Raw genomic sequence first — 27343 nt, 5'->3', positions numbered from 1 at the left:
TGGGGGACTGGAGTTCCCAAATACTGTGTAGCACGCAGAAACTTCTAACCTAGTTGATTGTTGGATTGATATGTCGAAAACTCTAAAAATAACTGAGTGCGCCACACACACAAATTTTGACTAATTGCAAGAGTAAAGAGATCTCTGTCAAGAGGCAAGAGCCTGCCCCTGGAGGCGTAGGGTTCTATCGGTATGATTAACAGAAGGGTGCAAGAAAACCATCACAAGGGATCTATTACAAGAGGCAAGGGGACTTTCACAGGTAGCAGCAATAGATCTATTGATAGAGTCAGTGTATTTATCACAGAAGACAAGAGATCTTTCACAGAAGACAAGAGATCTTTCACAGGAAGCAACGGATCTGTCTCAGGAGACGAGAGATCTGTCAGAGGGGGCAATCCGGCTCTATTACAGGAAGCAGGAGATCTAGCACAAGAGGCAATGCACTGTATATAGGAGGAAAGGGATCGATCAGAGGAGAGTAGCGAAAGGAAGTCTGTCAGAGGAGGTGGGGGATCTATGATAGGGGGCAGCCGTTCTGCAAGAAGAGGCAACGGATCTATTTCAGAAGGCCAGGGGGCTTACTGCAGTAGGACAGACTGCTAGCAGAGGGGTCAGCAGCACATAGTGGGGAAGGTGATCTGAGGGGATGGTCGCTTAGAGCTGAGTAGGGAGTAGGGACACGGACAGCTACGTTGCCATAGGGAAGATGAGGCACTGACTGTTAGAGAGTGTAAGTGAAGCACCCGTTGGATGCTTGCAACATAGGAGTTTGAACCTAGAAGGCATGTTTTATTGTGTGTCCTGCACTGATCTCCCACGTGAATCACACGTGTTACATGGCTGATTAAACCGAGGCGCATTTCAGCTTCGGCAGCTGAGAGTGGACGGGCAGAGATGGACGCCCACGCAGGACGGACCGGACGGACCCTGCGTGCTGTCTGGGTATGCGCCAAGCGCTCCGTCTGTGGAGAGCCGTCCTTGTCGTGGCGGGGAGCGCCTCTGCACAGGCGTCCTTAGATGACAAGGACTCGAGGGCTGTGTAATAAGCAGACAGAGAGGGAGACGCAGCCAATGCTCAGCGTCAGACAACGAAAGCGGCTGCTGCTCGCGAGCGCACCCAGCGCGCCGTGTCCTCGAATGACACGACAAAAAACACAGAGGCTCAAATAAAGAGAAAACTGGGCATTTGTGCGATCTCACTAGGAACTCATTGCAGAAAGCAATCTCTTCAGCATTCACTCTTGCAGACAGAAACACGAGTCACCATCACCAGTGACCACTCAGGAATGAATATATAAATATAATATACTCCTAAGTGGTCACTTAAAGAGACACACATATATTTGAGCGACCACTGAGGGAGACACACATCCATCTCAGTGACCACTGAGCGAGACAATACCCATGACCACCGAAGGCGGCAAGTATCCATTCCCGAGACACACGGTGGTGAACACTGAGGCAGGCACACGCTCATTGTAGTGACCATTGAGGGAGACACGACCACATACCTATTCCAGTGGTCAATGAAGGAAACACACATCCATCCCGAGCAGGCGCGCAACACCCATTGGACTCAAACGGCTTCAGCCCCCCCCCCCCCCCCCCTCGTGTGTGGCAGCCCGGGATGAGACAGCTTCCCGGGTACGCACACAGCCGCTCCCGATCACTTCACAGGTCTTTAAAAGACCATTTGCATGTTAATGAGGCCTCGCTGTTGTTTCACTCCTTCTAAGAGCCCCTGCAGCTCCACTCTGCCTATGGCTTAAAAGATTCAGCCCCCCCCGAAATTTTTTCTTAGCCCCCCCCGAAATTTGGCTCTAGTTGCGCCTCTGAATCCCGAGGACCAATGAGAGAGAGAGAGAGCTGTCATCGAGGGAGGCACAAACGCACCCCAGTCAGCTTTAACAGCCGTACCCGTATCCCACTCATCCCTGAGGGAGACACACTCATTCATGCGACCAATGAGTGGGACACACGCCCGTGCGAGCATCCCGTAATGGAGACATTGACTACTTAACGGGAGCCACATACCCAGTAGCCACGGAGGAAGACACACAACCTTCAAACTGGTCACTCAAGAGGAGAGTGGCCCGCTCACTCCATTGTCCGCTGAAGTGGAGACACGCGCACCAGTGGCCACCTCTGCGTAAACACGCCCATCCCTGTAGGACCCCGGCGGGAGACACTCACCGGGTCGGCCACACAGGAAGCGCACACGGTAGTCCGGGCAGTCGCCATCCGTCTGCTCTGTTCTTCGGCACGAAAAGCGGTAATCCTGGCCACTCTTGTAGAGCACGTCCGCTGTCAAGGGCATGCCATCGAGTGTAGTCACCTAGAGAGACATATGAAAGAATGACTACGCAAGGACGCCATTTAACAATATGTACAACTAACCAGAACTGATATACATGAGTGCGAGTACATGGAAGCTTCCGGCACTACACGATATGTATTTCACTTACATATACCGCACACAGCTCATACCAACTGATAAACTTGTCATTGACATAATCATGCACCAGGTGAAACTGCTAAGAGTGTTTCACAGCAGGTAGTACACGTGCACCATGAAAGACACACTCCCCTCACGTGAAATGCATACATTAACACAAGGATGCTAGGAAGGGGGACCTGATTTGCTCGCAGTGTCACGTGCCCGTGCATGTAAATCCTTTGACGCGGGATTCTCATGTTGTAGAAGTCTGTCAACCGATGGATAGCTTCAGTTCCGGATTACCAAATAGACAAAGTAGGCACCAGCCTATGGGCCCCACTCCTTTTAGGGGCCGCGACAACAGATCAAAATACAACTTGAAGTCCATCAACCAGAGACATCAGATGCACATAACAGTTTGTTTCTTAATAGCTCATCTTCTGGCAGCTGTCAGTTTGTAAAAAAATCCGGGTGTATTGAGATAATTTGCGAGGGGCCCGAAATTTCGACTGCCTAGGGACCTACACGGGGTGTAATCTGGCTCTGGTTATCTTAAATCTGTCCGTGTTCAGTGATTTCCCAGGGTGGCCTGCAGGTGCGGAGCTACCATTGGTGCAGCGGCACCGGAGTCCAGAACCCGGACTGGCCCTCTGATCCCCGATAATTGCTGTATTTTACTATCTTAACAGTAGGCAAAGGGCCGTTTTCCTTGCTTGCACCAAGGCCCGGGACATCACTGCTCCGCTACTGACTGGTGTATGCGGGCTTCCAGAGGCGGCTCCTCCGCTAAGGCGGAGGGGCGTCGCCGCCAATGAGCAGGTCAGAGAGAAAAAAAATGCTAATAACTCCTTGTTATCATTTTATTTTTCTCCTTGCTCAGCTGGGTTGGGGCGGGGCTGCGCTGCTCACAGAGCAGGGCAGGTGAGGAGTGATTTTCCCACTACAAGTGCGCAAGACGTTTTGGCTGGCCGGCAGGCCTCTGCATGCACACTTTGCATGTTCTCCATGCAGGCTGCATTACAGCCTGGATGGAGAACATGCCCGACCTCCCAATCTCTGGCTAAGTGCCAGTGCACGGCGACCAGCCCAATCACAACACTACACTGCAGCTTTGTGATTGGCTAACGGGCGGCTGGGAGCGGGTTGCTTCCTGCTTTCTGCCCTGTAAGTGGGCGAAGAGGGAGAGGAGGCGGCAGAAGACAGCTAACAGGTAAGTGTTTTTTTTCTTCATTCCCTCCCCCTCACCCCGCAACCCGCCCCCTACCACCGTTAAATACCAGCCACCACTGCTGACTTCCCCACTCACCAGTACAAATGGAAGTGGCAAAATTATTTACCAGCCACACACGACTGTGCATGCCTAATGTTTAGTAGGTGAAAAATGCAGGCATTGGATGTGAGGGAAATCCTTTACGTGTTGGCTTGTTTATGGATATGATTAGTAATACGCTTTTGTGAAATTATTCAGTTTTCATACCTGCCAACTTAAAGAGCAATCTCACAGTGTGAGGAGGGGCGGGGCCTTGAAGGGGGTGGGGCCTTGTGCCGAGAAGTACCTACGAGGCACCTTTGAACCCCCCAAGCCCCCTATTCCCCACCCCAAAAAAAAGCTTGCTGAGGCTGGTGCTGATGTCCTGGGGTGTTTTCACACCCCATAATGGATGTTGGCAGTTCAAAGCCTCAGAAAACAAAGTGTAAAACTACAATTTACAGTGATTTTCAGCTCGTTTTCACTGCCACCGTGTGATATTGGCTCCTCGCCGGGAGACCGTGTGATGGGAGCCGATATCGTGTGTCACACGGTGGCACCATGTGACTTGGCAGGTATGCGTTTCTAAAACAAAATAGTTCATGTTATGTTATGTTACTGTAATTTATAAAGCCCCTGAATCACCCCCAAAGGGGTATATCCCGCGCTACTTTGGAATCGCAGGCAGGTTGTGTAAGTTACAGAAAAGCTCAGTTTTGAGAAGCTTTCTAAAGGGAAGATGATCTGTGCACTTCCTAAGATGGGAGGGTAAGTGAGGGATGAAGAACTGGCAACCGAGTACAGGGTGATATGGTAGCCATGACTCACTGCCTGATCTATAACAAATAGCACATCTCTCAAGGGGCACGCTCTGTGACCCCTGCCTGTCATTCAGTAAGCATTCCAGTTGTCATGACTTAGGCAAGAATTGGCTGCCACAGAATAGTGGTCCACACAGGGGGGGGCAGGAGGGAAAGGGGGTCGCTGCAGCAACACCAAGATCTCATTTTAACGGGCCACGTGTAATCAGGCTCAAGTCTATGATTGGCTTCTGTTGGTTTTTTACCCTTGTCTGATATCACTTAGGTACTCTTTGGTACTTCTTGTTTCACTTGCTGCTTAGTGCATATCATGTTCAGGGGGATATGGTACCTTTCTGTGACACCTATATTTACAAAATTGCCTGCTTTCCTTCGGCATTTTTCTAATTTTCCCTCATCTTTATGTGTGTGCAGTGCAGTCTCCTCGTGGTTTTCCTTCTGGTATGTACACTTTATTTCCACTAGGGCAACATCTCACTTGAGTTGAGAAGCTTTATTTACATTTGGCGCAGACAATCTTAAAAACAAGCATTAGCAAAGCCAATAGATCTTGCTTTATTGTGCAAACACATATAAACAATGGCATTCACAAATTATGTTTACCTATGTTACATTCATAAATGTTATTTAGCATATTAAAGCCTGCCCTATTGGATTTGCTAAAGCTAGCAAATAAAGATTTGTTTCTGTATGGAATGCATATCAATGGTAAATAATTCAATGTGACAAACAGAGTGGGGATTAATTGTACTTTCAGATATAAAGAAGTCCTTTATGCATTCCAGAGCAATGTTTCCTGTAAGGCAGAATCATACACCAAACAAAAAATAGCATGAGGTGTGAGAGTAATACTCTTCTGGGTTAAGCTGAAGCCCACTCTATGCATATTTTAAATAATTGGTAACAATAGGTCATGCAGACAGCTGCGCTGTCAGACCAGACCTAACAAAACTGAACCTGATCATCATGATTTGGTGGGTGTGACATGTGTAAGCGGGGTTATGCACTATGATGAAGTTTAGGACTCCACACTGTTCAAGATGTCCCAATCACTCTGATAATGTAACCCGATAATTAGTGAGTGGTCTGCTGCGTTTTCAGTGTACAACAAATTAATGTATCCATGTCAGAAATGGACTAGCCATTGGGACAACAGACCAATGGAAAAAAAAGAATAAACTTAGAGTTTGGAAACCAATACTTTACTCAGTATCTTGGCAGAGGCGTAGCTTCGGAGGGGATTCGGGGAGTTAGGGTGTTATACCCCCCTAATAAATGTATTTTCTGCTAAATAGTAGGATACAGATGCTTTCAGTTGGGTATGGTGAGGTGTCTGCCAGATTTTAACAGGAATTGTTACCTACACACAGACAAAAACGCACACACACTTTTCTCTTTCTGTTTTGAAAGTCTTCAATAATGTTGGTTATTTTACAAAATACTGTATTTTCTCTCACTTAAGACCTGTACCAATCCACATTCGTCTCCCTTTCCATTGCTCCTTTAGCCCCTCTCATGCACCCTACTTGTCAGATAATGTATTTCAACATTATATGCCAGTGCCATTGTTGGAAAATCTGATACTAACCCCCCAGCCCCAATCTTACTGACCAAGCTACGCCCCTTTTTCTTGGTTCCCTTTTTTATTTTAAGTTTTCAACATTTCATGACTTTTTTTGTTCAGAGTGCTCACCTCTGAAACCTTAAAGCACAAAACTGAGGGCCCAATTTAGTCAGGGTGGTGTAGGAATTCACAGCAGTTCTTATAAAGCCATTTAAAAGTTTGGTGTGCGTACGTCATTGGGGACAGATGCTCATACTAAACTTTTGAAAGCTTTTACTTTTTCTAAAAACAAACTCCGAAAGCGAGAGTTTGTTTTTGGAAAAGTGACAACTAACGCCCCCAGCAGCATGGGAGTTTTCTCCCATTGTGTAGGGATCATTGTTTTTATTTTTACTATACCTCACCACCAGGATATTCCAGGCAGTGAGGGACGGTAAAAGAAAAACAAAAAGCCACCCAACTGGCTACTTTAAATAGGGCAGATAGTCGGATGGCTTACCTCTGACAGTCTGTGCTCCCTGGGATGAAAGATTCCATTGACAAAGTGAAATTTACTTTGTCAGCCTAAACCTGGCAGTCTGCCCAACTCAAAACTGGGCGAGCAGACCGTGAGTTTGGCGGGCATTAGTCCAGGAGCGGTTCCTCCATGTGGGCGGAGGAGCGTCGCCCCACTACTTTCTCGCAGTGCGTGAAGCAAAAACATAAAATTGTGTTAGGAATACCATTTTATGTTTCTGCTTCTCGCACTGCGAGAAAGCAGAAGGGTTTGGTTGGGGAGGGTGGGCGGTCCTGCTCGAAGGCAAGGGAGGAGTTTCTTGCCCACTCTGAGTGTACTGACTGTTCGGTCGGCCCCAGAGCTGACCAAACCAGTCGTATGCACTCTGCAATTTCTCCATGTAGGCTGCTGGCCTCCTCATAGACGACTGTGTGGTCAGCATCCCAGCCAATCACAACGCTGCCATTGCAGCGCTGTGATTGGCTAAGGGGAGGGGAGGGAGGCTGCCTAGGCTGCTTCCTGTTGCAGACGACGCTGGTAAGTTAACTTTTTTTTTATTAAGCCCTCCCCTGCGCGTGACCCACTCCCTGCGCGACCCACTTCCCCCACCCGCGAGCCATGCCAGCCGCAACTGCATTAGCCTGGTCTGGTGCCCTCTAGATCAACACATCCACTCCATCAATCTGGGTGAGACCCTGAAGCCACATGTTTTAAATCCCTTCATGTTCTCTCAGACTTTCATCTTTCTGAGTTCAGTAAAAAGAGTACCATGGATTAGGTAACAATAAACATCTGTTATCTTTCAATAATGCCACGAGATATCCTTGGGCAGTGAACTAGTGCGCTACAAATACACCTGTTATGCTATGTTCATGTCATGTGCAGATTTTGTAAAATAAAGTTTCCTGCCTGGGCATCTAAAATAAATTAAAGGTTGCTTGCGCTCATGTTTCAGCGGAAGCAGCCATCATGCAAACATCCACTTCCTAGAATCCAGACTGTTGCCTTCTGACTGCTGAGACCTGCCACTCAAACCAACCAGTTCAGTCTCATTAGCGTTTTAGGCTTGCAGCACATTGTCTTGCTACTCAGCTGATCTGCCAGAACCTACTGGAAATGGAGCCAGAACAAGATGTCTGCTGGGCTCTTGTACACAACAGATCTTCACCACTGTGAGCTCCCAACCTCGTATGCCTGTCTCCAGAGTGAGAGCACTGTGCCTGTTGTCATCCAAGGGGCAGCAGAGAAGATCAGAGCCCAGGACATAAATGCAGTGTACCCTTTCTGATGTCAACAGTGGTGGTGGCCACAACCCTCGCACATCCTTTGCTGAGCAAGTCTATGAGGCTCCAGACAGCTTGAGGAGGGAAATGTGCAAGGAGGAGGATGGAAGCATGTCATGTTTGGGAAACAGCCTCAAAGCTTTAGTGGCATACACGTTATTGACTCAAGTCCTAGGCGGCAGAGTGATGAAGGAGCAGTGACAGGGGAAGTTGATATGCAGAATGTATGATCTTAGAATTTGAGTCTACATGGCCTAGGCATCAGCATCCTTATAGTTCCCGCCACTCAGCGTATTCTGCCATTCCTTGAGAAAACACACGCCTCTCCCAATATCACAGCTTTGTCATTCATAGGAAGTAAAAAAACTCATCATATAATGCTATTGCTGCCCCCTGAATATCGAAGCTAGAATATGGAGGTGTATAAATGTTGAGGACAAAATATCTATTCAAAACTATCGAAAGGTAAGTACAGAGTTTCTAAACGTAATTCCACATATACGTACCTTGACGGCATGCATCTCATCAAGGTACGTAGATGAGGCGTTAGGAATAGTAAATCTATACTTCCTCTATCTGCACTTACATTTCGACATTTCTGTCTTTGATATTTTGTCATGATATTTGAATTTCTCGATATGTTTAGCCTCTATATTCATTAGTACAATCTATGCTGGGTATTGGTTGATATCCCATATTTGAGTGATCCTTTTGGCAAAAATGGCAGTTCCAGTCAAGTAAATCGAGTGTGTAGTGTCTTGAGGGATTAGGGGGCTACAGGAGAGCAGGAGGAGAATGATGAGAGAGAAAGAGAGAGAGAGACAGGCAGAGAGAGAGAGATAGAATGGAGAAAAGGAGGAATTGACAAATGTACCTTGTCATTACCAACTAAGGGCCGTATTTATCATGTAGTTGCGTCGCTCTTGCATCACTCAGTGGGGTGCATGTGAGACACAACAACTAAATGTGATTTATAAAGCCACGCAAGGCCACCTTTCGTGGCTCTGAGTGGCTTCATAAATCCAGAGTAATGCGGCGTTGCATTACTCTGCCCTAGGGAGTTGTTCCATGGGTGGTGCGTTGGTATTCCCCAGCAACACCCATGGATTCTGATGCATTCCAAGATTTACCATAAGTGGTAGACCTGGGAATGCGCCAAAACAGCTATGCCTCCCCAAGTGAGGCGTAACGAGGAGAAATATGTTCCTTTTTTCTCGTTTTTAGGTTCTTTCTATGCGTGTTGCAGAATGCGGCACACATAGAAAAAGAAAAAATGTCTCCTGGGATTGTTTTTGGCAGGAAGGGGCCCCTTCCTGCCAAAAACATTCCTGCTTACAACGCAGGCACCCTTGCTCCATGATGCAAGAATGCCTGCATTGGAGTTAGGCAGCGCATTGTGCACTAGAGCTGGGAAAAGGCAGGAGTGCGCTGTATTATGTTAAATATGGTGCATTCCTGCCCTTTCCCTGTCACGCAGTCAGCGCATCAAGGTGACTTGCTGCGCTGCATGACATATTGGTAAATATGTCCCAAAGTGTCTACTAACCTAATTTACAAAAGTGGGAAAATACAACTCTGTGAGGAATGTTGATTGCCCAGAAAGAAGTAAGTAAGAAAACAAAACAATAGGGGGTGTGAGGGAAATTGTAAAACTTCCCTAGAGGACACTAAATGGCCAATAAAAAGCAACCAAAACACTAAAAAGCAGAATCCGGCATCGAAAAATGGAAAGAAATTTAAACAAGAGAAGAAAGACACCCAGGATAAGAAAAAGTGGTTTAAAGAAAAAGAATGCCAAAAACAATCTTTTGTAATTTTTGTAGATAATGAAAAGCAGCAGTAACTTCTCCTTGACTGGAGAGAGTATCTCGATTGCAATGCTTATTGAAAATAAAAACGAAGGAGGCAAGCACAGAGGATCCAGCAGAAAATGAGACACGCAGTAACGAATATGGAGCTAAATCCACAAAGAGCCTGAATATTTTCACACTTGGAGCCAGGAATATAGTCAAGAAACATCTGCTGGAGAATTAGCTAATGAAAGCTGCCAGAGTGGGCCGGGAAATGGACAGCAAGTACAACAGATCAGAGCCGGTGTCCCAGAGCACCAGCTCAGAATGTCTAGAAATAAGATTTAAACTTGAAATCGGGAATGCAGCTATACAGAACATCAATCTAAACAGCCAGTGGCGCCCAACTCTTGTACATCTTACTAAATGTCCCAGCACAAAGCAACACATGATCTTCCCGAATGAATAACATTCGATCATCATCTGCTATGCGATGACGAATCCATGCCATGGGAGGGTTCTTAACCTGCATGGACTGGTACTGGAATCAAAACCTGATTAAGGTAATCAAAGAAAAATCGAGAATAAATAGAGAGAGAATTAGAGCAACCACAAAAAAGCAAGCCCTTTCTGGTAACAAAACGTGACCTCGTGCAACTTCTTAGGCTGCAAAAGCCTGGAATAGTGAAAAAGGCAGAAACTGGCGCATCCGGGATATCAAGGTTGATCTAAAGATTTTAATTTGGTTTGATCACAAACCTACCAGCAGACACCAAAGCAAAGGTAGAGTTCCTTCAAACCCACTGAGCAGATAACTCCAGAGGTTCACGAAGGACACCTGAAAAGGAACTATAATGGGGAAAATGTACAAGTGACATTTGGAACATGCACAGTCCTGGCAGACAGCTGCAGAGCAGCAAGAGTGTCTACTCCAGACCATGGAGATACAGTGTCATAAAGCTGCCCTGAGGTATGCAGCTAAAGGAAGCTCTTTGGATAGTAGTTACTTAGTCAACATGTGCAAGGTGATAAATTCCACTCTGAACTACTGCAGAATGAGTGCCTGTACAACTCAAAGTCCCCCTGCCTAAATTCATTGATGGAACCTACATGGGTTCCAGCACCCAAAGCTCTGCTCAGATGCCAACACCAGTGCTATTATATGTGGCTGCACCGAATACCAAGCGGAGTCTTGAATTCACCTCTGGCCTCTTTAATCCACCACCAGACATTACCTGCCCCTTTCGTGCTTTCTCCCTTTATGATGGTTTCCCCGTATTTCTCTCCCTCCTTCTTTCCTGTTTGAGTGCCCCGACGGGAGCCACCTGCTCAAATTAAGCACTGCTGGTAAGAACATGTCAAAATCAAGCTTTGTATCAGTAATTAGAGTTAAGAGATTAATTGCAAGGGTTAACATTCAGAGAGATCTACCAGGCGCAGAACTCCTCCCAGAAATTGCTATCTTTCTTAAACAGAGAAGAGATTTTGATTTCATAAGAACGGAGCACATACTGGAACAACACGGCATTGAAGAAAATGTTGGAAAAATTGTTATAAAATGTATGACTTCTGAGCAGAAGGAATGTCACTCCTTGGAGTTGATGGATGGTGCATGGCAACCTGATCGTCTGTTGAAATATGCTAATTCTAAATATTAAAGTAGGGCCAATTGTAATACGAGTATACAAGCATGGTTGAAGTATGGAATGGTTGAGCTATACTAAAAAACAACAGGCTTAATTTATTTTAAAGAGATACAGAGGAAATATAGAATTCCTTCTATTTTGTTCCAAACTTTTAGATCAGAGCACTTCGTAGCTAAAAAGTGAACAAGGCCTCTATCTCAAATGTAAACCCATAATTATAGAATTTTGTCCCATTTCAAACAGTGGTTTTGATACTGGAGCTGTATTAAACATTTAAAAACACTAGCTCCCACGTTCTAAAGATGCCTTATAGCAATGGAAAATAAAACTACATTTTGGCATCTCAGACTTTGGTTTAATTCATTTGATTAAAGTGTTCCCCGAACTATAATGTATGCCCCCAAATACAACTATATTAAAAAAAAAATCTTCTCAGGATGTAGCATACCTCTTAAGATTATAAAATACAGAAATTATGTGAAACACATCTTGGTAACATGCCCATGAATTTAAATAAGTACTTGTTTTTACAGCTTTGCATGGTTTACACTACAGCGAGTAATCCTACTCCCTCCACAGGTGTGTATGGGGTAATAAGACGTTTTGTCTTTGCTATGCAATGCGCAAATAACTTATGTTATTGTGTAATCTCATGTTTTTCTACTATCTGATCTCACCGCGGAGTCCGAGCAACCTAGGCAGATGCCCGGTGGAGCTGTCCTTTGCAGCTATAGAGGAGTTTGGCCCAGGTTCACCCTCTCGGCCGTCACCCACCCAGCCGGACATCTGACATTGTTTTCCTCGTCTCCCTGTTATGTTTCCTTCCCTCTACCTTTCTCCTATGTCTATACTTGGAACCTGTAACTGAAGTAATTATGTAACCTGTAACTTGCTGATCCTCATGTAAAGCGCTCTGATACCTCCGGGTCTAGCCAGCGCTATGTAAAACTTTGCAAATAAAATAAATAAATAAATAAATAAATAAAATAATAAAAGAGACAGGCAGTCTCATTGCCAATGTCAACGGGTCGTTTGATATTGACAAGAGCATGTTTAGATGGGGCTTCCCCATCAGCAGAGAATGGGCATTGATATATGTTGCCATGTTTTAAACGAATAAACAGGTAGAAAGGTGCCTTCAAGGGATTTGTTTGGTAAATAATTTGTATAATTTCGATTCTTAATTAAAGGTAGGGCAGTTATATACCTACACATTTATTAATTATCACTTTTTCAATACTTAAATCAGCTTAGTTTGTCAGAATCAGGATTGAATAAGGTGTGAGTGAAGTGAGTGAATCATCACGTATTAACCTGAATACAATAAATTCAATAAACCAAAAGGAGGAGAAACAAGCGGGTGTATATATAAAAATTGAATTTATATTTCTAGTTCAAAAAAGGGTACTTCAAATTACAACAATTAAATACAGTGAAAGTAAATATTTCAATATTTGATGCCTTCACTTTCAAATTGATCCAACACTTTTTCACAACAATATATAGCCATTTCTCTGGAAAACAGTGTGATTGTCGACGTTTCGGTCTTTAGGTTTTCTTTACCAAGACCATCCTCAGGACAATTTTATTTACAAGGTTGACCCCTCAAATCACTGCGGGTTATTTTATCCACTGAAAATCAAGCGGGACGTCCTAAATTCGTAACTAATCAGTATATTGTAGTCAAAGAAATTCAGTTGATTGTCAAAAAGCTCCCGTCTTAATCTGTAGGTTATTTAAATCTCAAAAGAGCCTCTGTGTGGCAAAACTACTCTTGTGTCTGTTTACCGACACCGTTAAACACTCAAGTGGTCGTGAAGATGTCAGCGAATTAATCTGGCTGTTCTGAAGGTTTGAATCTTGCATGCACGTCTGGACGTCACCTTTCTACCTGTTTATTCATATTTGCCCGAGCCCTCAAGGGTATATTGGGTTGTCCACTGCACTTACCATGTTTTAAACGAAGCAAAGACTGTAAGAAACTCAGGGATGTCTTTCTCTACTCCCTGGTGTTGGAGGGTCACTTTTCAACAGTTATTTATTAACATTCAGCGACAGTGGTAGATAAATAAAAAGTGGCCTGTTACACCTTTCAAGAAGACTCGAGGTGTCGTGCAATCTATGAATTAAAGAGCTCAGCTTTGGACATCCCCAGTGAGGCTCAGCGTGAAGTTATGTCTATCTTTGCTGAGCATTTAGCAAGAGCTCCGTACAATTAGGTGTCCACAACCCCCGAGGACAGAAAGTTCTCCTGCAGATTTTTCACTTTAGTTCCTGGTGACCTCAGAGATGCATAGCGCGGCCTATTTCAGCTATACTGTGACACGCATGCATGCCAACTCTCGTATAAATTTTCCACAACCACAAATCCTCTATGTGGTTTACATTCTGTTCGGCACCACCCAAGATACACATACCAGTGGTCGCCCAGATGATCCCACAACGGTTTCTTGGTGGACTAGTGTTTGAAAGCGGAGACGTTGTAAGACCTGGGCAAACTAGGCACTGGCCCAGGGAGTCAGCCATCGTTGGGGGTCTCGGGGGGGCGTGATCATCTTCTCCCTGCCAGCCTGAGCCAGCAGTGTTCTGCAGACAGTCCTGCCCCGACGACCATGAATGATTCTCAATCAGAGATGGTTTTAAATACCATTTTATTTTTAGTAACGGTGATTTGTGTGGGAGCCCTATTTTTCCCCCCATGCAACATCCAGGTTTCATTCAGATCCGAACAGGTCCTCACTTTCAGTAACACTAGTGAGTCGCTGCTGCATCCCAGTATAGCATCATTATGCTGCTTTCTAGTGCACGCATTTTGAATATTAGCAGTAAAAATATGCAGTGTATTTTATATATTTATATAAATTTTTTCAGGTTGCTTCTGACCTTCTTTATGGTTCAGCACATGTTAACATTGATAAAGCTGTCATATGTTCTCTACCACCCTGACAGTATGCTAAAGAAGAGTGATTTCTGAGAGCAGCTTTCTCTACAAATTCACCCTTTTCAATCATATATTCCTACCATGAAAGACAAAGACGTTCCATCCTGTGCAGAGCTCTCACTTCACGTTCAAGCGCAGTGCACGGCTTTTCTGCTGTTTGCTAAGACTCTGTCACTTGTGTGAGAGAAGCCTGCTTGGTGTCTCGGGGTAACCAGCTATGTGTGTGTGTGCCTGCAAAGACAGTTTACAGTCCTGCTACCGAGACTGTGCCTGTGAGAGCGAGGTCTGCACCTGCTTCTGCCTGTTCTGTGTGTGGAATGCTTGACCTCTTGGTGTATCTTCCTTATTTCTGGGACATGTGGTCATGCTGATGTCCACAGTTGTCTGGTGTCCGTGTGAAGGGACATTGCAAACTTAATCCTTCCTCTGCTTGACCAAATCTGTCAGCTTTTATGGGTGATGCCTGTTTAGTGCCTGAAAGAAGCTCACATTGTTGCTGCCTGTTCTTTGTGAGCGACGTTTGTACCACTGCCCCCTGGGATGTCCAAAGAATGTTGATTCTGCAAAACCCTCACAGGGGCGACTCCTCCTCCCCCCTGCCCACTTAACTGCGTCCTTTTCTCTCTAAATTACACCACTGACAACGTGATTTGATGCCGTAAACGGTCGCTGTTTATTCAAACATAACATGGTTGTACATTTCGCAATTTAATTGGTCATTCATAAACATCCATGTTATTGTACACTTTCATTGTCTTTTTACATTCCTTGTCGTTATGTGCTCCCAGACAGTATATTTTGCAGGGTGTCCCTTTGGCCAGGCCTCTGTGTCTGCGGTTCCAGGCTTCAACTTGCTACTGAATTTGGTGGATGTCCGTCAGGACCTGCCAGGGCTACAAGTGCCATTCCACTTGCCCTGAACCCTTTGTTGGCCCCTGACCTGCTCCTCAGGCCCCTGCCCTGAGATATCCCAAGTGTTAGACCCGGCCTTGTGGCATGGCCATCCCTGACCCCTAGCCACACACCCTGACCCGTGCACCTCATTCAGCCCCCGAGTACACGGCCTAGCCGGTCCTTCCCGCCAGAACCCACACACACCCGACCCGGACTTCCCTGTCCGTGCCCTCCATCTTCCCAGCACCACAGAGACCGCGTGCCCACTTCATGCACCTACAATGGCCGCCCGGCTCCAGCACAACCCAGGCCTAGAGGCGCCGCCCCGGCTGGAGGACATCGCGCTACCACGGAGTGAGAGAGGGAGGAGCAGTTTCCATCGCACCTCTGACCTCCCCTTGGGAGATGGGTTTCGATCGGCCCTCCGGCCTCCCTGAGGGCTGGCTCCACGCCTGCTGTGTGTCTGGGACTCCTCCCGACCCGGCCCTGAAAGGATCAAAGGACGACATGGCAGGAAGCTCCAACAAGCGACCCCCTGGTGCTAAGACCCCTGCCTACACAGACTCCAGACATCAAAGAGGAGTTGACCTATAACAAGGGGTGCTTTGGGACTATCCGGCAGATTAGACTCTGGAACGACGAGAGCCCTGCTGACGTGGTCGCGGCTCCCTTGCAACCTTGGAACACTTGAGCCCTGCTGAGTGACTCGCGGCTCCCCTGAAGATCGTAAGACCTCCGACCTTGTGCTTGAGCCCTGCTGAGTGACTCGCGGCTCCCCTGAAGATCGTAAGACCTCCGACTTTGTGCTTGAGCCTTGCTGAGTGACTCGCGGCTCCCCTGAAGATCGTAAGACCTCCGACCTTGTGCTTGAGCCCTGCTGAGTGACTCGCGGCTCCCCTGAAGATCGTAAGACCTCCGACCTTGTGCTTGAGCCCTGCTGAGTGACTCGCGGCTCCTAAAGACTCCCTCGGTCCGGCTGGACCCCAATGACCACAGCGTATCCCCCAGCTCGAGGATTGTGAGCTGTGCGCCGGGTACGTCCCTGCATTGATCCGGATCCCCAAAGACTGTCCCGCTACCCCCTATCCCTACCGAGACTCTTTGAACCCGTGCTCTATTTGTAAATATCCACCTTGTTGATCATAAAGATCCTACGAAGCTGATTAGATATAGATCTGTTCCCAAGAACATACGGTGTGGTGTCTCTTTGTCGTGTGGTGAAGTGCGTACGATCCTAGACACAAGACTCTTCCCCTGAGGAGTCTCCCGCCAGTGCCCGGCTACGATACCCCGAGGGTAGGTCTCAGGGTGCTCAGGTACCCTCCCTGTCTCCTCTGAGGTCGCCTTCTAACATTGGTGGCAAGCGACGGGATTCGGGCCCATAATCTAGAGATCGTACCGTAAACGGCTGACGCACTACCGGCAAAGACGGCAGAAGAAAACGCCATGAGTCTCACAGAAACCGACGCGAGTACTGTGTTCCAGGCGGAACAACTGGAAGAGTACACGCACAAAGAACTGAAGCAATTCTGCAAAGAACTAAAAATCGCTACCACTGGTCTCAACACCAAAGAAGATATGCAGAAGGCACTGAAAGCTTGGGTGGAATCCGGAGCCCCCCGCCCAGAAGGAGCGGTGGAGCTCCACGACGAAGCTGGACTCTCCCAAAGAGAAAGCAGCAGCAACCAGGTACGCAGCTTCGTACCAGACGGGGGTCTATCCCCGGAAGAACTCGCAGACAGAGAGAGAAGTCGTACTCACAAACTCGAACTGGCCAAACTGAAAATCGAGGGCGAGTTAAAATTAGCTGAGAAGAAGCTAGCAGTGGAACAGATGCGAGTACAAGGCGAACTAGAAGAGAAGAAACTCCAACGGGAGCACGAAGGAAGAAGACTTCAACTGGAGCACGAACGCAGCTTGAAAGAAATCGAGCTCAAAGCAAGGAGCGAAGAAGCTCGACCCCCGGAGAACCGAGGGGCGGCCCCCCTGGCGGAACAGAAGGTCCACATCCCCAAAGATATGGTCAAGGAATATTACAAAAACAATGACATCCAACAATGGTTCAAGGCCTACGAGGTTGCCATGACCTCACACCGAGTCCCGCAGAAGGATTGGGGGGTTGGGTTGTGGGGCCGATTTTTGAGCGAGGGGAGAGACACCCTGCTCGACCTACCATCCTCCATGCAGACCTCCTACAGCCACATGAAGGAGGCCCTCCTCACAAGGTACGGCCTCACCCCTGAGATGTACCGCCAGCGGTTCCGGGACTGCACGAAGATCCCTGGCACCACGTGGGTGGAGTATGTGAACTTTTTCAGCCGTGCATTCGACGGGTGGATTAAGGGCAGCAAAGTAACCACCCTGGACGAACTAACCGACCTCATGTTATGGGAACACCTGGCCGCGAACTGCTTTGTGGAACTAAGCCAGCATCTGCTCGACAGCAAGCTCACGGATCCGAGGAAGCTGGCTGTCGAGGCGGATCGCTGGACCAACACCCGGGTCTCCCAGGGCCCTGTAGGAGAATACCCCTGGGCCAGTCAGGGACCACCCCACCAGAGAGGGGGGGGGGGAACCAGGGAGGGCAGAAAGAATCCCAGTCCGGTCCTCCGAAAAACCAACCTCTGCACTTCCCGGCACCCCCACCAGCTGTATCCGGTCCACCCGTGAGACGGGGGCACCGGGTGACCATCACTTGTTTCCGTTGCCAGAAGCCCGGGCATTACGCCAATGACCCCGAATGCCCCATGGCCCTGCGCATCCCCACTAGAGCCCCCCCAGCCAGACAGATAGCCAATGTAGCCCTAGGGGAGGAGATTGAGGAGACCGTAGAGTGGGAACCCGCCGCCATGGCCTTAGTATCATTAGGAGTCAGAGAAATGGTCCCTGGGAGCCTCCTGCCCTCCAACACGAAGAAATACGGGCAGCTAGTGACGATCAATGGCCAACAGGTAGAGGCCCTTCGTGACACCGGGGCGAGCATCACCGGTGTCCTCAGCCACTTAGTCCACGAAGACCAGGTCCTCCCCAATATATTTTGCCCTGTAATTGCAGCTGACAACACTGAGAGCCTCTGTAAGGTAGCCCTGGTGCCTTTTGAATGGGGAGGAGTGGTCGGTAAATTGAAAGTAGCAGTAAGAACCTCCCAGCCGGTCGACTGTCTCCTGGGGAACGACCTGGAAAGTTCCCCCTGGAAGCAAGTCGAGCGCAAGACCCACCTAGGGATGATGGGTCTCCCCGAGTGGGTGTACGCCACCACCCTATCTATGGTGGCCCGACTGCCCCCCCTTGGGGAAGTCGAGGACGCACCTGCCAACGAGGACAGGATTGTCCCAGATGAGGTCCCCCACATCTCCCCACGAGGAGAATCTGTCGCCAGCGACGAACCCCTACCTTTCGACCCCGCACAGACCGCAGAGTTAGGCGATCTGCCCGAGTTGGCCCAGTGGTGCCACGAGGGGGGCCCCTCCCGGGAGGAGTTCTGCCAGGAGCAAGCTACCTGTCCTTCCCTGGTCAGACCCCGGCAGCAAGCAGAGTCCCAAGCCGTGGGCGACCAATCTGGAACACACCGGTTATATTGGGAAAATGACCTTTTGTACAGCGAGCAGAAGTCGGTGGAGCTAGGATCAGCCCGGGTGCTGGTGGTACCCCTACGCTTCCGAGACTCCCTCCTGGGCTTGGCCCACGATGTCCCCCTCGCAGGCCACTTGGGCCAAGACAAAACCTACAGTCGCCTAGTGACTCACTTTTACTGGCCTAAAATGAAAGCAGATGTAGAAACCCACTGCAAGTCCTGTCCCATGTGCCAGGCTAGTGGGAAAAGTGGAGGAAAGCGCAAGGCTCCCCTCCAACCCTTCCCTGTCGTCAGTACCCCTTTTGAACGGATCAGGATCGACATCGTGGGGCCCCTGGACCCCCCAACCTCACAAGGTCACCGCTTCATCCTCGTCCTAGTGGACCATGCCACCCGATACCCTGAGGCCATTCCCCTACGCAACATCACAGCCCCCGTGGTGGGCCGGGCGTTGATGGGGATCTTTTCCCGTGTGGGTTTTCCCCGCGAGGTCGTGAGCGATCGTGGGACGAACTTTATCTCCAAATACATGACGTCCCTGTGGCAACAATGTGGAGAGTCCTATAAGTTCACCACCCCGTACCATCCCCAAGGAAATGGCCTAGTAGAGTGGTTTAACCGGACTCTGAAGGGGATGATCGCGGGCCTGGAAGAGCCCCTCCGGCGCAAGTGGGCCGTCCTGCTCCCCTGCCTTTTGTTCGCCTACCGGGAAGTCCCCCAGAAATCCTTGGGGTTCAGCCCATTTGAGTTGCTCTACGGGCATCCCGTCCAGGGACCCCTCAGCCTGGTCAAGGAAGGGTGGGAGGCGACGCCCCGAGACCCCCCCCGAGATGTGTTCCGATACGTTCTGACCCTACGAAACCAGACTAGGAAGTTTCGAGAACTGGCCGAGGCCAACCTGGAGGCGAGCCAGGAAGAAATGAGGCGCTGGTACGACCAGAATGCCACTCTGGTCGAGTTCCAGCCGGGCCAGCAGGTATGGGTCATGGCCCCAGTGAAACCTTGCGCCCTCCAGGATAAATGGACCGGGCCCTTCAAAGTCGTTGAGCGGAAGAGCCAGGTCACGTACTTGGTGGACGTCCAGTCACCTCGGGACCCCCTTCGGGTCCTTCACGTGAACCGCCTCAAGCCTCACTTCGTGCGGACGGAGCTGAGTCTACTACTGGCCCCGATGACGGGGCCGAAGAGGAGTCAGATCCCCTTCCTGACCTCCTGTGTACCAAGGAGAAGGATGGCTCAGTGGAAGGCGTGAACCTCTCTCCATCCCTCACTTCCCAGCAACGCGAGGACTGCCGCCAGCTCTTAGGGCAGTTCCCCGACTTATTCTCTCTTGTCCCCCAAGTCACCGACTGGTGTGTCCATGACGTGGACACCGGAGACAGCCCGCCGGTGAAGCACCGAGCCTACCGAGTCCCTGATCGAGTCCGGTCCTGCATTCAGGCCGAGGTCTCGAAGATGTTGACCTTGGGGGTGATCGAACCCTCAGACAGCCCCTGGGCCAGCCCCGTGGTACTGGTCCCGAAAGCAGCTGCCCCCGGTGTCGCCCCAGAACTCCGATTCTGTGTGGACTACCGGGGACTCAATGAAGTCACCCGAGACGACGCTCACCCCATCCCCCGAGCAGACGAGCTCATTGACCGTCTCGGGTCTGCTCATTTCCTCGGCACATTCGATCTAACTTGCGGGTACTGGCAAATTGCGCTCACAGAAGGAGCCAAGGAGCGGTCCGCCTTCTCCACCCCGGATGGGCACTATCGCTTTCGCGTGATGCCCTTCGGGATGAAAAATGCCCCGGCCACCTTCCAGCGGCTGGTAAATAGAGTCCTGGCCGGGCTGGAAAAGTTCAGCGCCGCATATCTAGACGATATCGCGGTTTTCAGTTCCGAATGGAGTGAGCACCTCCAGCACCTCCGGAGGGTGTTAACGGCCCTGCGCCAGGCAGGCCTCACAGTAAAAGCCAGCAAGTGTCAGATTGGGCAAGGTTCGGTGGTCTATCTAGGGCACCGGGTCGGAAGAGGGCAGGTCGCCCCTCTGCAGCCTAAGATCGACGCCATCCTAGCCTGGGAACCACCCACTACCCAAACGGAGGTCCGAGCCTTTCTGGGCCTCACCGGCTACTACAGGAGATTCATCCGGGGGTACGGCAGCCTTGTAGGTCCCCTCACGGAACTCACGTCCAAGAAACAGCCCAAGAAAGTGCAGTGGACCTCTGCCTGCCAGGAGGCGTTCGATGCCCTGAAAGCGGCCATGTGTACTGCCCCCGTGCTCCAGGCCCCCGACTACTCCAAGGAGTTTGTGGTACAAACTGATGCCTCCGAGCATGGCATTGGGGCAGTCCTGTCACAGGTGAATGACCAAGGCCTAGACCAGCCCGTAGCCTTCCTCAGCCGAAGGCTGTTACCCAGAGAACAGAAATGGAGCACCATTGAGCGCGAGGCGTTCGCCATAGTCTGGGCCCTCAAGAAATTAAGACCCTATCTGTTCGGCACCCATTTCAAAGTCCAAACCGACCATCGCCCCTTGCGATGGCTCATGCAGATGCGAGGAGAAAACCCCAAACTACTGCGGTGGTCAATCTCCCTCCAGGGGATGGATTTCACCGTAGAGCATCGCCCTGGCACTGACCACGCCAACGCTGACGGCCTCTCCCGGTTCTTCCGCCTCAGCGAAGAGAACCCCCAAGAGGATGGGTAGTTCTCTCCGGCTTCCAGCTGGGGGGGGGACGCGTGTTAGACCCAGCCTTGTGGCATGGCCATCCCTGACCCCTAGCCACACACCCTGACCCGTGCACCTCATTCAGCCCCCGAGTACACGGCCTAGCCGGTCCTTCCCGCCAGAACCCACACACACCCGACCCGGACTTCCCCGTCCGTGCCCTCCATCTTCCCAGCACCACAGAGCCCGCGTGCCCACTTCATGCACCTTCAATGGGCGCCCGGCTCCAGCACAACCCAGGCCTAGAGGCGCCGCTCCGGCTAGAGGACATCGCACTCCCACAGAGTGAGAGAGGGAGGAGCAGTTTCCCTCACACCTCTGACCTGCCCTTGGGAGATGGGTTTCGATCGGCCCTCCGGCCTCCCTGAGGGCTGGCTCCACGCCTGCTGTGTGTCTGGGACTCCTCCCGACCCGGCCCTGAAAGAATCAAAGGACGACATGGCAGGAAGCTCCAACAAGCGACCCCCAGGTGCTAAGACCCCTGCCTACACAGACTCCGGACATCAAAGAGGGGTTGACCTATAACAAGGGGTGCTCTGGGACTATCCGGCAGATTCGACTCTGGAACGACGAGAGCCCTGCTGACGTGGTCGCGGCTCCCTTGCAACCTTGGAACACTTGAGCCCTGCTGAGTGACTCGCGGCTCCCCTGAAGATCGTAAGACCTCCGACCTTGTGCTTAAGCCCTGCTGAGTGACTCGCGGCTCCCCTGAAGATCGTAAGACCTCCGACTTTGTGCTTGAGCCCTGCTGAGTGACTCGCGGCTCCCCTGAAGATCGTAAGACCTCCGACCTTGTGCTTGAACACTGCTGAGTGACTCGCGGCTCCCCTGAAGATTGTAAGACCTCCGACCTTGTGCTTGAGCCCTGCTGAGTGACTCGCGGCTCCTAAAGACTCCCTCGGTCCGGCTGGACCCCAATGACCACAGCGTATCCCCCAGCTCGAGGATTGTGAGCTGTGCGCCGGGTACGTCCCTGCATTGATCCGGATCCCCAAAGACTGTCCCGCTACCCCCTATCCCCACCGAGACTCTTTGAGCCCGTGCTCTATTTGTAAATATCCACCTTGTTGATCATAAAGATCCTACGAAGCTGATTAGATAAAGATCTGTTCCCAAGAACATACGGTGTGGTGTCTCTTTGTCGTGTGGCGCAGTGTGTACGATCCTAGACACAAGACTCTTCCCCTGAGGAGTCTCCCGCCAGTGCCCGGCTACGATACCCCGAGGGTAGGTCTCAGGGTGCTCAGGTACACTCCCTGTCTCCTCTGAGGTCACCTTCTAACACCAAGGACACTGCGTGAGCCTTCCATCTACCTCTAGTAATTTCTCTCTTCTCCTGGCAGAGGGGGGTTGTGCGTTACTCAAGGCCTTGCGCCCTTATTTAACCTCCCAGCCGCTCACAAACTGGCCCCCTGATTGGGGGGGCCGTAGGCTATGCTGGGGCCACCAATCCTGGTCGCCCCTTTTTTCGCAGGGTTCCGTGATGGGGGAAGGGCTTCCTGCCTCCGGGCGGCGTTTGCCCCAGGCCCCCATCGGGTCTGGCTGCAACTTCCCCGCCCCGTGTCGCGGTGTCTCTGCTGTGACTGTTCTGTTTGGCAGGGAGGCTTAAACTGCTGCTGCCTTTGTGTGTCTCTTTCGAAAAAGTTTAGTCCTCAGTGTAAACTTCTTTAACAATCGATACTTGAAACATATATTATCCATTGATTTTGTTTTTCTTTCATTTACTTTTGGTTATGGTAATGGATCATTTCCATTTTGAACATTTTATGTTGGCTTTGAAGATTGACATCCAGAATAGTTTGCTCTGATCTGGTCTTCAGAGCACTGCATACAAGGGGTAGCATTAATCTGCCCACTAGATAGATATTTTCCGACATTAGTGCTTAAATGATAGCGTATAGATGTTTAGAAGTACTGTCTGATACCTGAAAATGTGATATCTGTGCTGGATAGTTATCTCTCACTACAAGACTATAACCTGTAAGACATGTATACCCTGGTGTATACCTTAACGTTTCTAAACCGGAGCCTGTGAGATCTGCATAGCAAGATGTACTTCTATTAGATGACTTAGCTGGAAACTATTGTGTAACCTAAGGTACAGGTTATGTGCCTAATGTCTCAGCCAGAGTGAATTATTTTTTCTAGGGGAAGGCTTTGCTGTTGGAGGCCTGATCCAGGGTCGGATTAGTAAGGCGAGCACTAGGACAATGGCCGAGGTGCCGGTATCCAAGTTCCAGCTGTGGGCTGCTTTTTTGGGCAGCCTGAAGGGCCGATTTGGGCGTTGTCAGTGTTGCTCGGATGCCGCAAACGCCCTGTGGATGTTTGAGTGGCCTTTCTGGAGGCAGATGGGCTTCCATTACCACCCTTTTATCAATGGGCAAAGGTATCACTCCCTTTCTCTCTCAAGGCTGGCCCATTAATGTATGTATATTGAGTGGGGGCAGGGGGTCTGAACAGAAGTGGCCTCACTTGTTTTCAGGTGTGTTTCACCAGTGCAAACTAACCCATGCATTTTTGTCTATGTTAAGTTAAGAAAACATGCCTCTGTCAGAGACCCTCCCCTCCCCTTCTTTTTATAAAACTTCGCTGAAGCAGTGTTTTTGCGGAAAGGCAATATGCAAATGTGGGCCACTTTTTTTAGCGTGCCCGGGACGATTTTTAATCCCAATCCAACCCTGGCCTGAGCCTGGATATTATGCGTAATCTGAGACATAGTTTTTCTTTCAGATGCTTGAGCGTGTAAAGTCAATGTAACCTGAGAGTAGTCAAGGTGTTACAGGTCTGGGTCCGCAAGATCTGTGTAATTAGAGGGATGGCAGTGCTGTTAGATATCCAAGTGATGGAATTGCTGTCCAAAACTGGAGTCTTTGAGATCTGTGTAGTGTGTGTTTTAGTTCTGTCTGAGGTCTGAACTTGCAATAACTGTGTGTTCGGATAGCCCAAAGGCTTAAGATATCTGCAGCTTATGGAGATGATACCTGAGCCCGGCATGCATTAATAACCTTGGGAGTGGAGAGGGTAGGTTTCCTGTGTGATGCCCGAGAGTTGGTTAAGAAATATGTAATCTGAGACAATGTTTTCTCATTAAAAGTGTGCCTGATTTGTGTTAAAGGAACAACGTTCAGTTTTTAAATTATTTTCCTGTAACATACGTGTTGCTGCTAACTCTTCCTAAATTTTGTAGCACATTAAAATGTTCACAAAATGTGTACAGTTAGCACAAAATCATCTCCAAAAGGGTGCAATACACCCCAATTCTTTCTTAAACAAATTACATTAAAAATACTATTTTTTACATTTACTGATGTTGAAGCCTGTCTCCTATGTAATCTGGTGTTTTCTATTAAGTGTTTCTTCCTTAGCCTAGGAATTCATAAGGAAAAATGCATCTTGGAGGCATGCAATTTGTACCACTTATTAATTAGAAATTGTCAAAACATAGATTTACAATTTGTTTGTTCCCAATGCCCCTTTCAGAACACTGCCAGTGAACTGACCTAAGAGGGTATGAAAGAATTGAACCTTCATACTAAATTCCTAGATGATCCGAACAAGGGCCCCCAAAAGTTGCTTGGCCCAGGGCCCGTAAAATCCCTAATATGTTCCCATTTGAAAGAAGCTATAAGGCAGTCTGTCACTGTTTGAGAAAATGTGAATGTATTATTAAGCTTTGTCGAAATCCACAAATGGGTGCCGATTCAGATCCTGGAAAAACCGGGTACGAACCGTCGGTCGGAGTGTTTTCTCCGTCAGACTCGTACCCCGGAAAAAAACATTACAAACACGCAAGTACGATTCGCACGGAAACACCATTTCCGTACGAACCGTAAAAAACACCGACCGACGAAAATATCCATACAAATGTGATCCGGGAAAGCGCCGACGTGACGTCAGGACGCATGCAGCCTGCGTTTCACGAACCAGGAAGTACGATTCGCACCCACAGCAGTCCGGACGGCAATATTTTTACGGCACCCAAAAAGTGCCGGGAAAGCGAAGTACGCCGCGAAATGACCAGATTAGGGGGCCCGGTACGCGCCGAACTCCCCCCCAGCCCCCGTGAGTACACGCCGAACCCCCCCCAGCCCCCGTGAGTACGAGCCGAACCCCCACCCGTGTATGTACACCAGTGTACGTACGCACCGTACCCCCACCCGTGTATGTACACCAGTGTACGTACGCACCGTACCCCCACCCGTGTATGTACGGCGCGAACCCCCAGCGCGTAGCTGATTTGTGTTATTATTGTATATATATATATTTTTTTTTTGTGTGTTGTTACTACATTAGACTTAAATGGTGTATTGCCCAATAAACTTAGGATATGACCAGTGATATTAGATTTTAACAATTGATGTATTGAAAATTCTTTCTTTATTTTATGGTTGTTATTGACCTTATGTTTTTTTTTTTTTTTTTTTTCATTTCAAAAGAATTTTATTATTTTAAAGACGCAAATATGAAACATAAGATACAAGCAAAAGTGATACAAATGATAACGGACAATAAGGTAATAGATACTTTAAAATGAAATTAAATAATAGGAAAACAAAGTCATTGTCATTCATTAATCCGCAGATATCAGATAAATAAATTACTTAAGGAGGGACGACCCAAAATGATATCTGGCAAAGATACATATCAAAAGTATCACCCTCAGATGGCAAACTAGGGAGAAGAGGAAAGAGAGGAAAGGAAGAAAGAAAAGACGGAAAGAGTAGGAAAAATAGGAGGAAAGAAAAAGAGAGACAGAGAGAAGAAAAGGAAGAGGAGAGGATTTCCTGAGGATTCACCCGACACACAAAACAACACTAACCAGACAAAACAAAGGGATATTGCTCCACCAACCCTTTGGAGGCCAACTCCATATATGAATCTAAGGCTTTCCAAACACCAGAAGAAATAGAAGGGGATAGATGAGCATGGTCAATTGACGTATGAGCACTTCGTAGAAAGGAAACCCAGGCCCACCAAGTATGGTAAGAGACGGACGAAAAGGATTTCCACTCCATGAGAATTACTTTGACTGCAATAGTTAATAAGAGGTCCAGCAACTGTAACTCCATGGGATCTAAAGGCAGAGGGACTGGGGCCGCCAACGGACCCAAAAGAATTAATGAAAAAGACAGTTGGAATTTGATGTTAAAGATGAGCATGAGGTGTTTGTGAACTAAATCCCAAAAGGGTTGGAGAAGGGAACAATCAAGGAACATATGTTGAAAATCGCCTGGTAGAAGCCGACAACTCCAGCACAAATTGTCCTCTTTGAGATTAAGTGAATACAGACGAATGGGAGTCCAGTGAAGAAGATTAATAGAGAAAAACTTAGACTGCATTAAAGAGGGGGCAATTTTGTTGCGAAGAGAAAATTTACCAATATCTTGCCAGGTATCAGAAGAGATATGAGCAGTAACACTATGATCAAAATGATGTAACCATTTTTGCTGTGTGACAGTTTGGGAAGGGAGTGTGGAGGACGATAAAAATTTGTAAATCCGAGATGCAACATGACCAGTCCTGATCCATAACTGAAAAAGCGTAATCATAGGGGAAGAAGGATGAAGGTGTATTTTAGCAAGTGCGGCCTTAATCTTAAGAAAAGTATAAAAGTCTAAATTAGATAAAGAGAATTGTTGAGCAAGGGATGAGAAAGGGAAAGGGTCATTGTTGGAATCATAGAGATGTTTAACAAGTGAGACACCTTTCCCAGCCCAGTAGGACATCAACTCAGGGTCAATATTAATTTTGATTTTAGAATTGCGCCAAATAGACGACCATCTAGTTTTATGCAGTGGAATTGCTACTCTCTTATCAACCTTACGAACCGCAGCAATAGTGTCTAAAATAATAGAGCGAGAGAATGGAATAGAAAGGGTATTCGTGGTTAAAAAAGATGCAGTCGGCAGTGGGGAGGCCAGTTCCTGTTC

At 48.6% G+C, this 27343-nt stretch overlaps 1 protein-coding gene across 1 annotated transcript in view; it reads right to left on the bottom strand.

Annotated features, from left to right (window-relative positions):
- Window positions 1-27343, bottom strand: part of CEMIP (cell migration inducing hyaluronidase 1) — a 908751-nt gene that overhangs the window by 230367 nt on the left and 651041 nt on the right. The window contains exon 10 of the mRNA XM_085644720.1: window positions 2197-2338. Within this exon, the coding sequence (XP_085500846.1) occupies window positions 2197-2338 (142 nt within the window). The remainder of the gene's footprint in view (window positions 1-2196; window positions 2339-27343) is intronic.

The sequence above is a fragment of the Triturus cristatus genome, chromosome 3_1 (genome assembly GCF_964204655.1).
Source record: "Triturus cristatus chromosome 3_1, aTriCri1.1, whole genome shotgun sequence".
Classification (NCBI taxonomy): Eukaryota; Metazoa; Chordata; class Amphibia; order Caudata; family Salamandridae; genus Triturus; species Triturus cristatus.
Note: the sequence above shows the minus strand (reverse complement) of the source record. Positions and strands in the feature narration are given on the sequence as shown.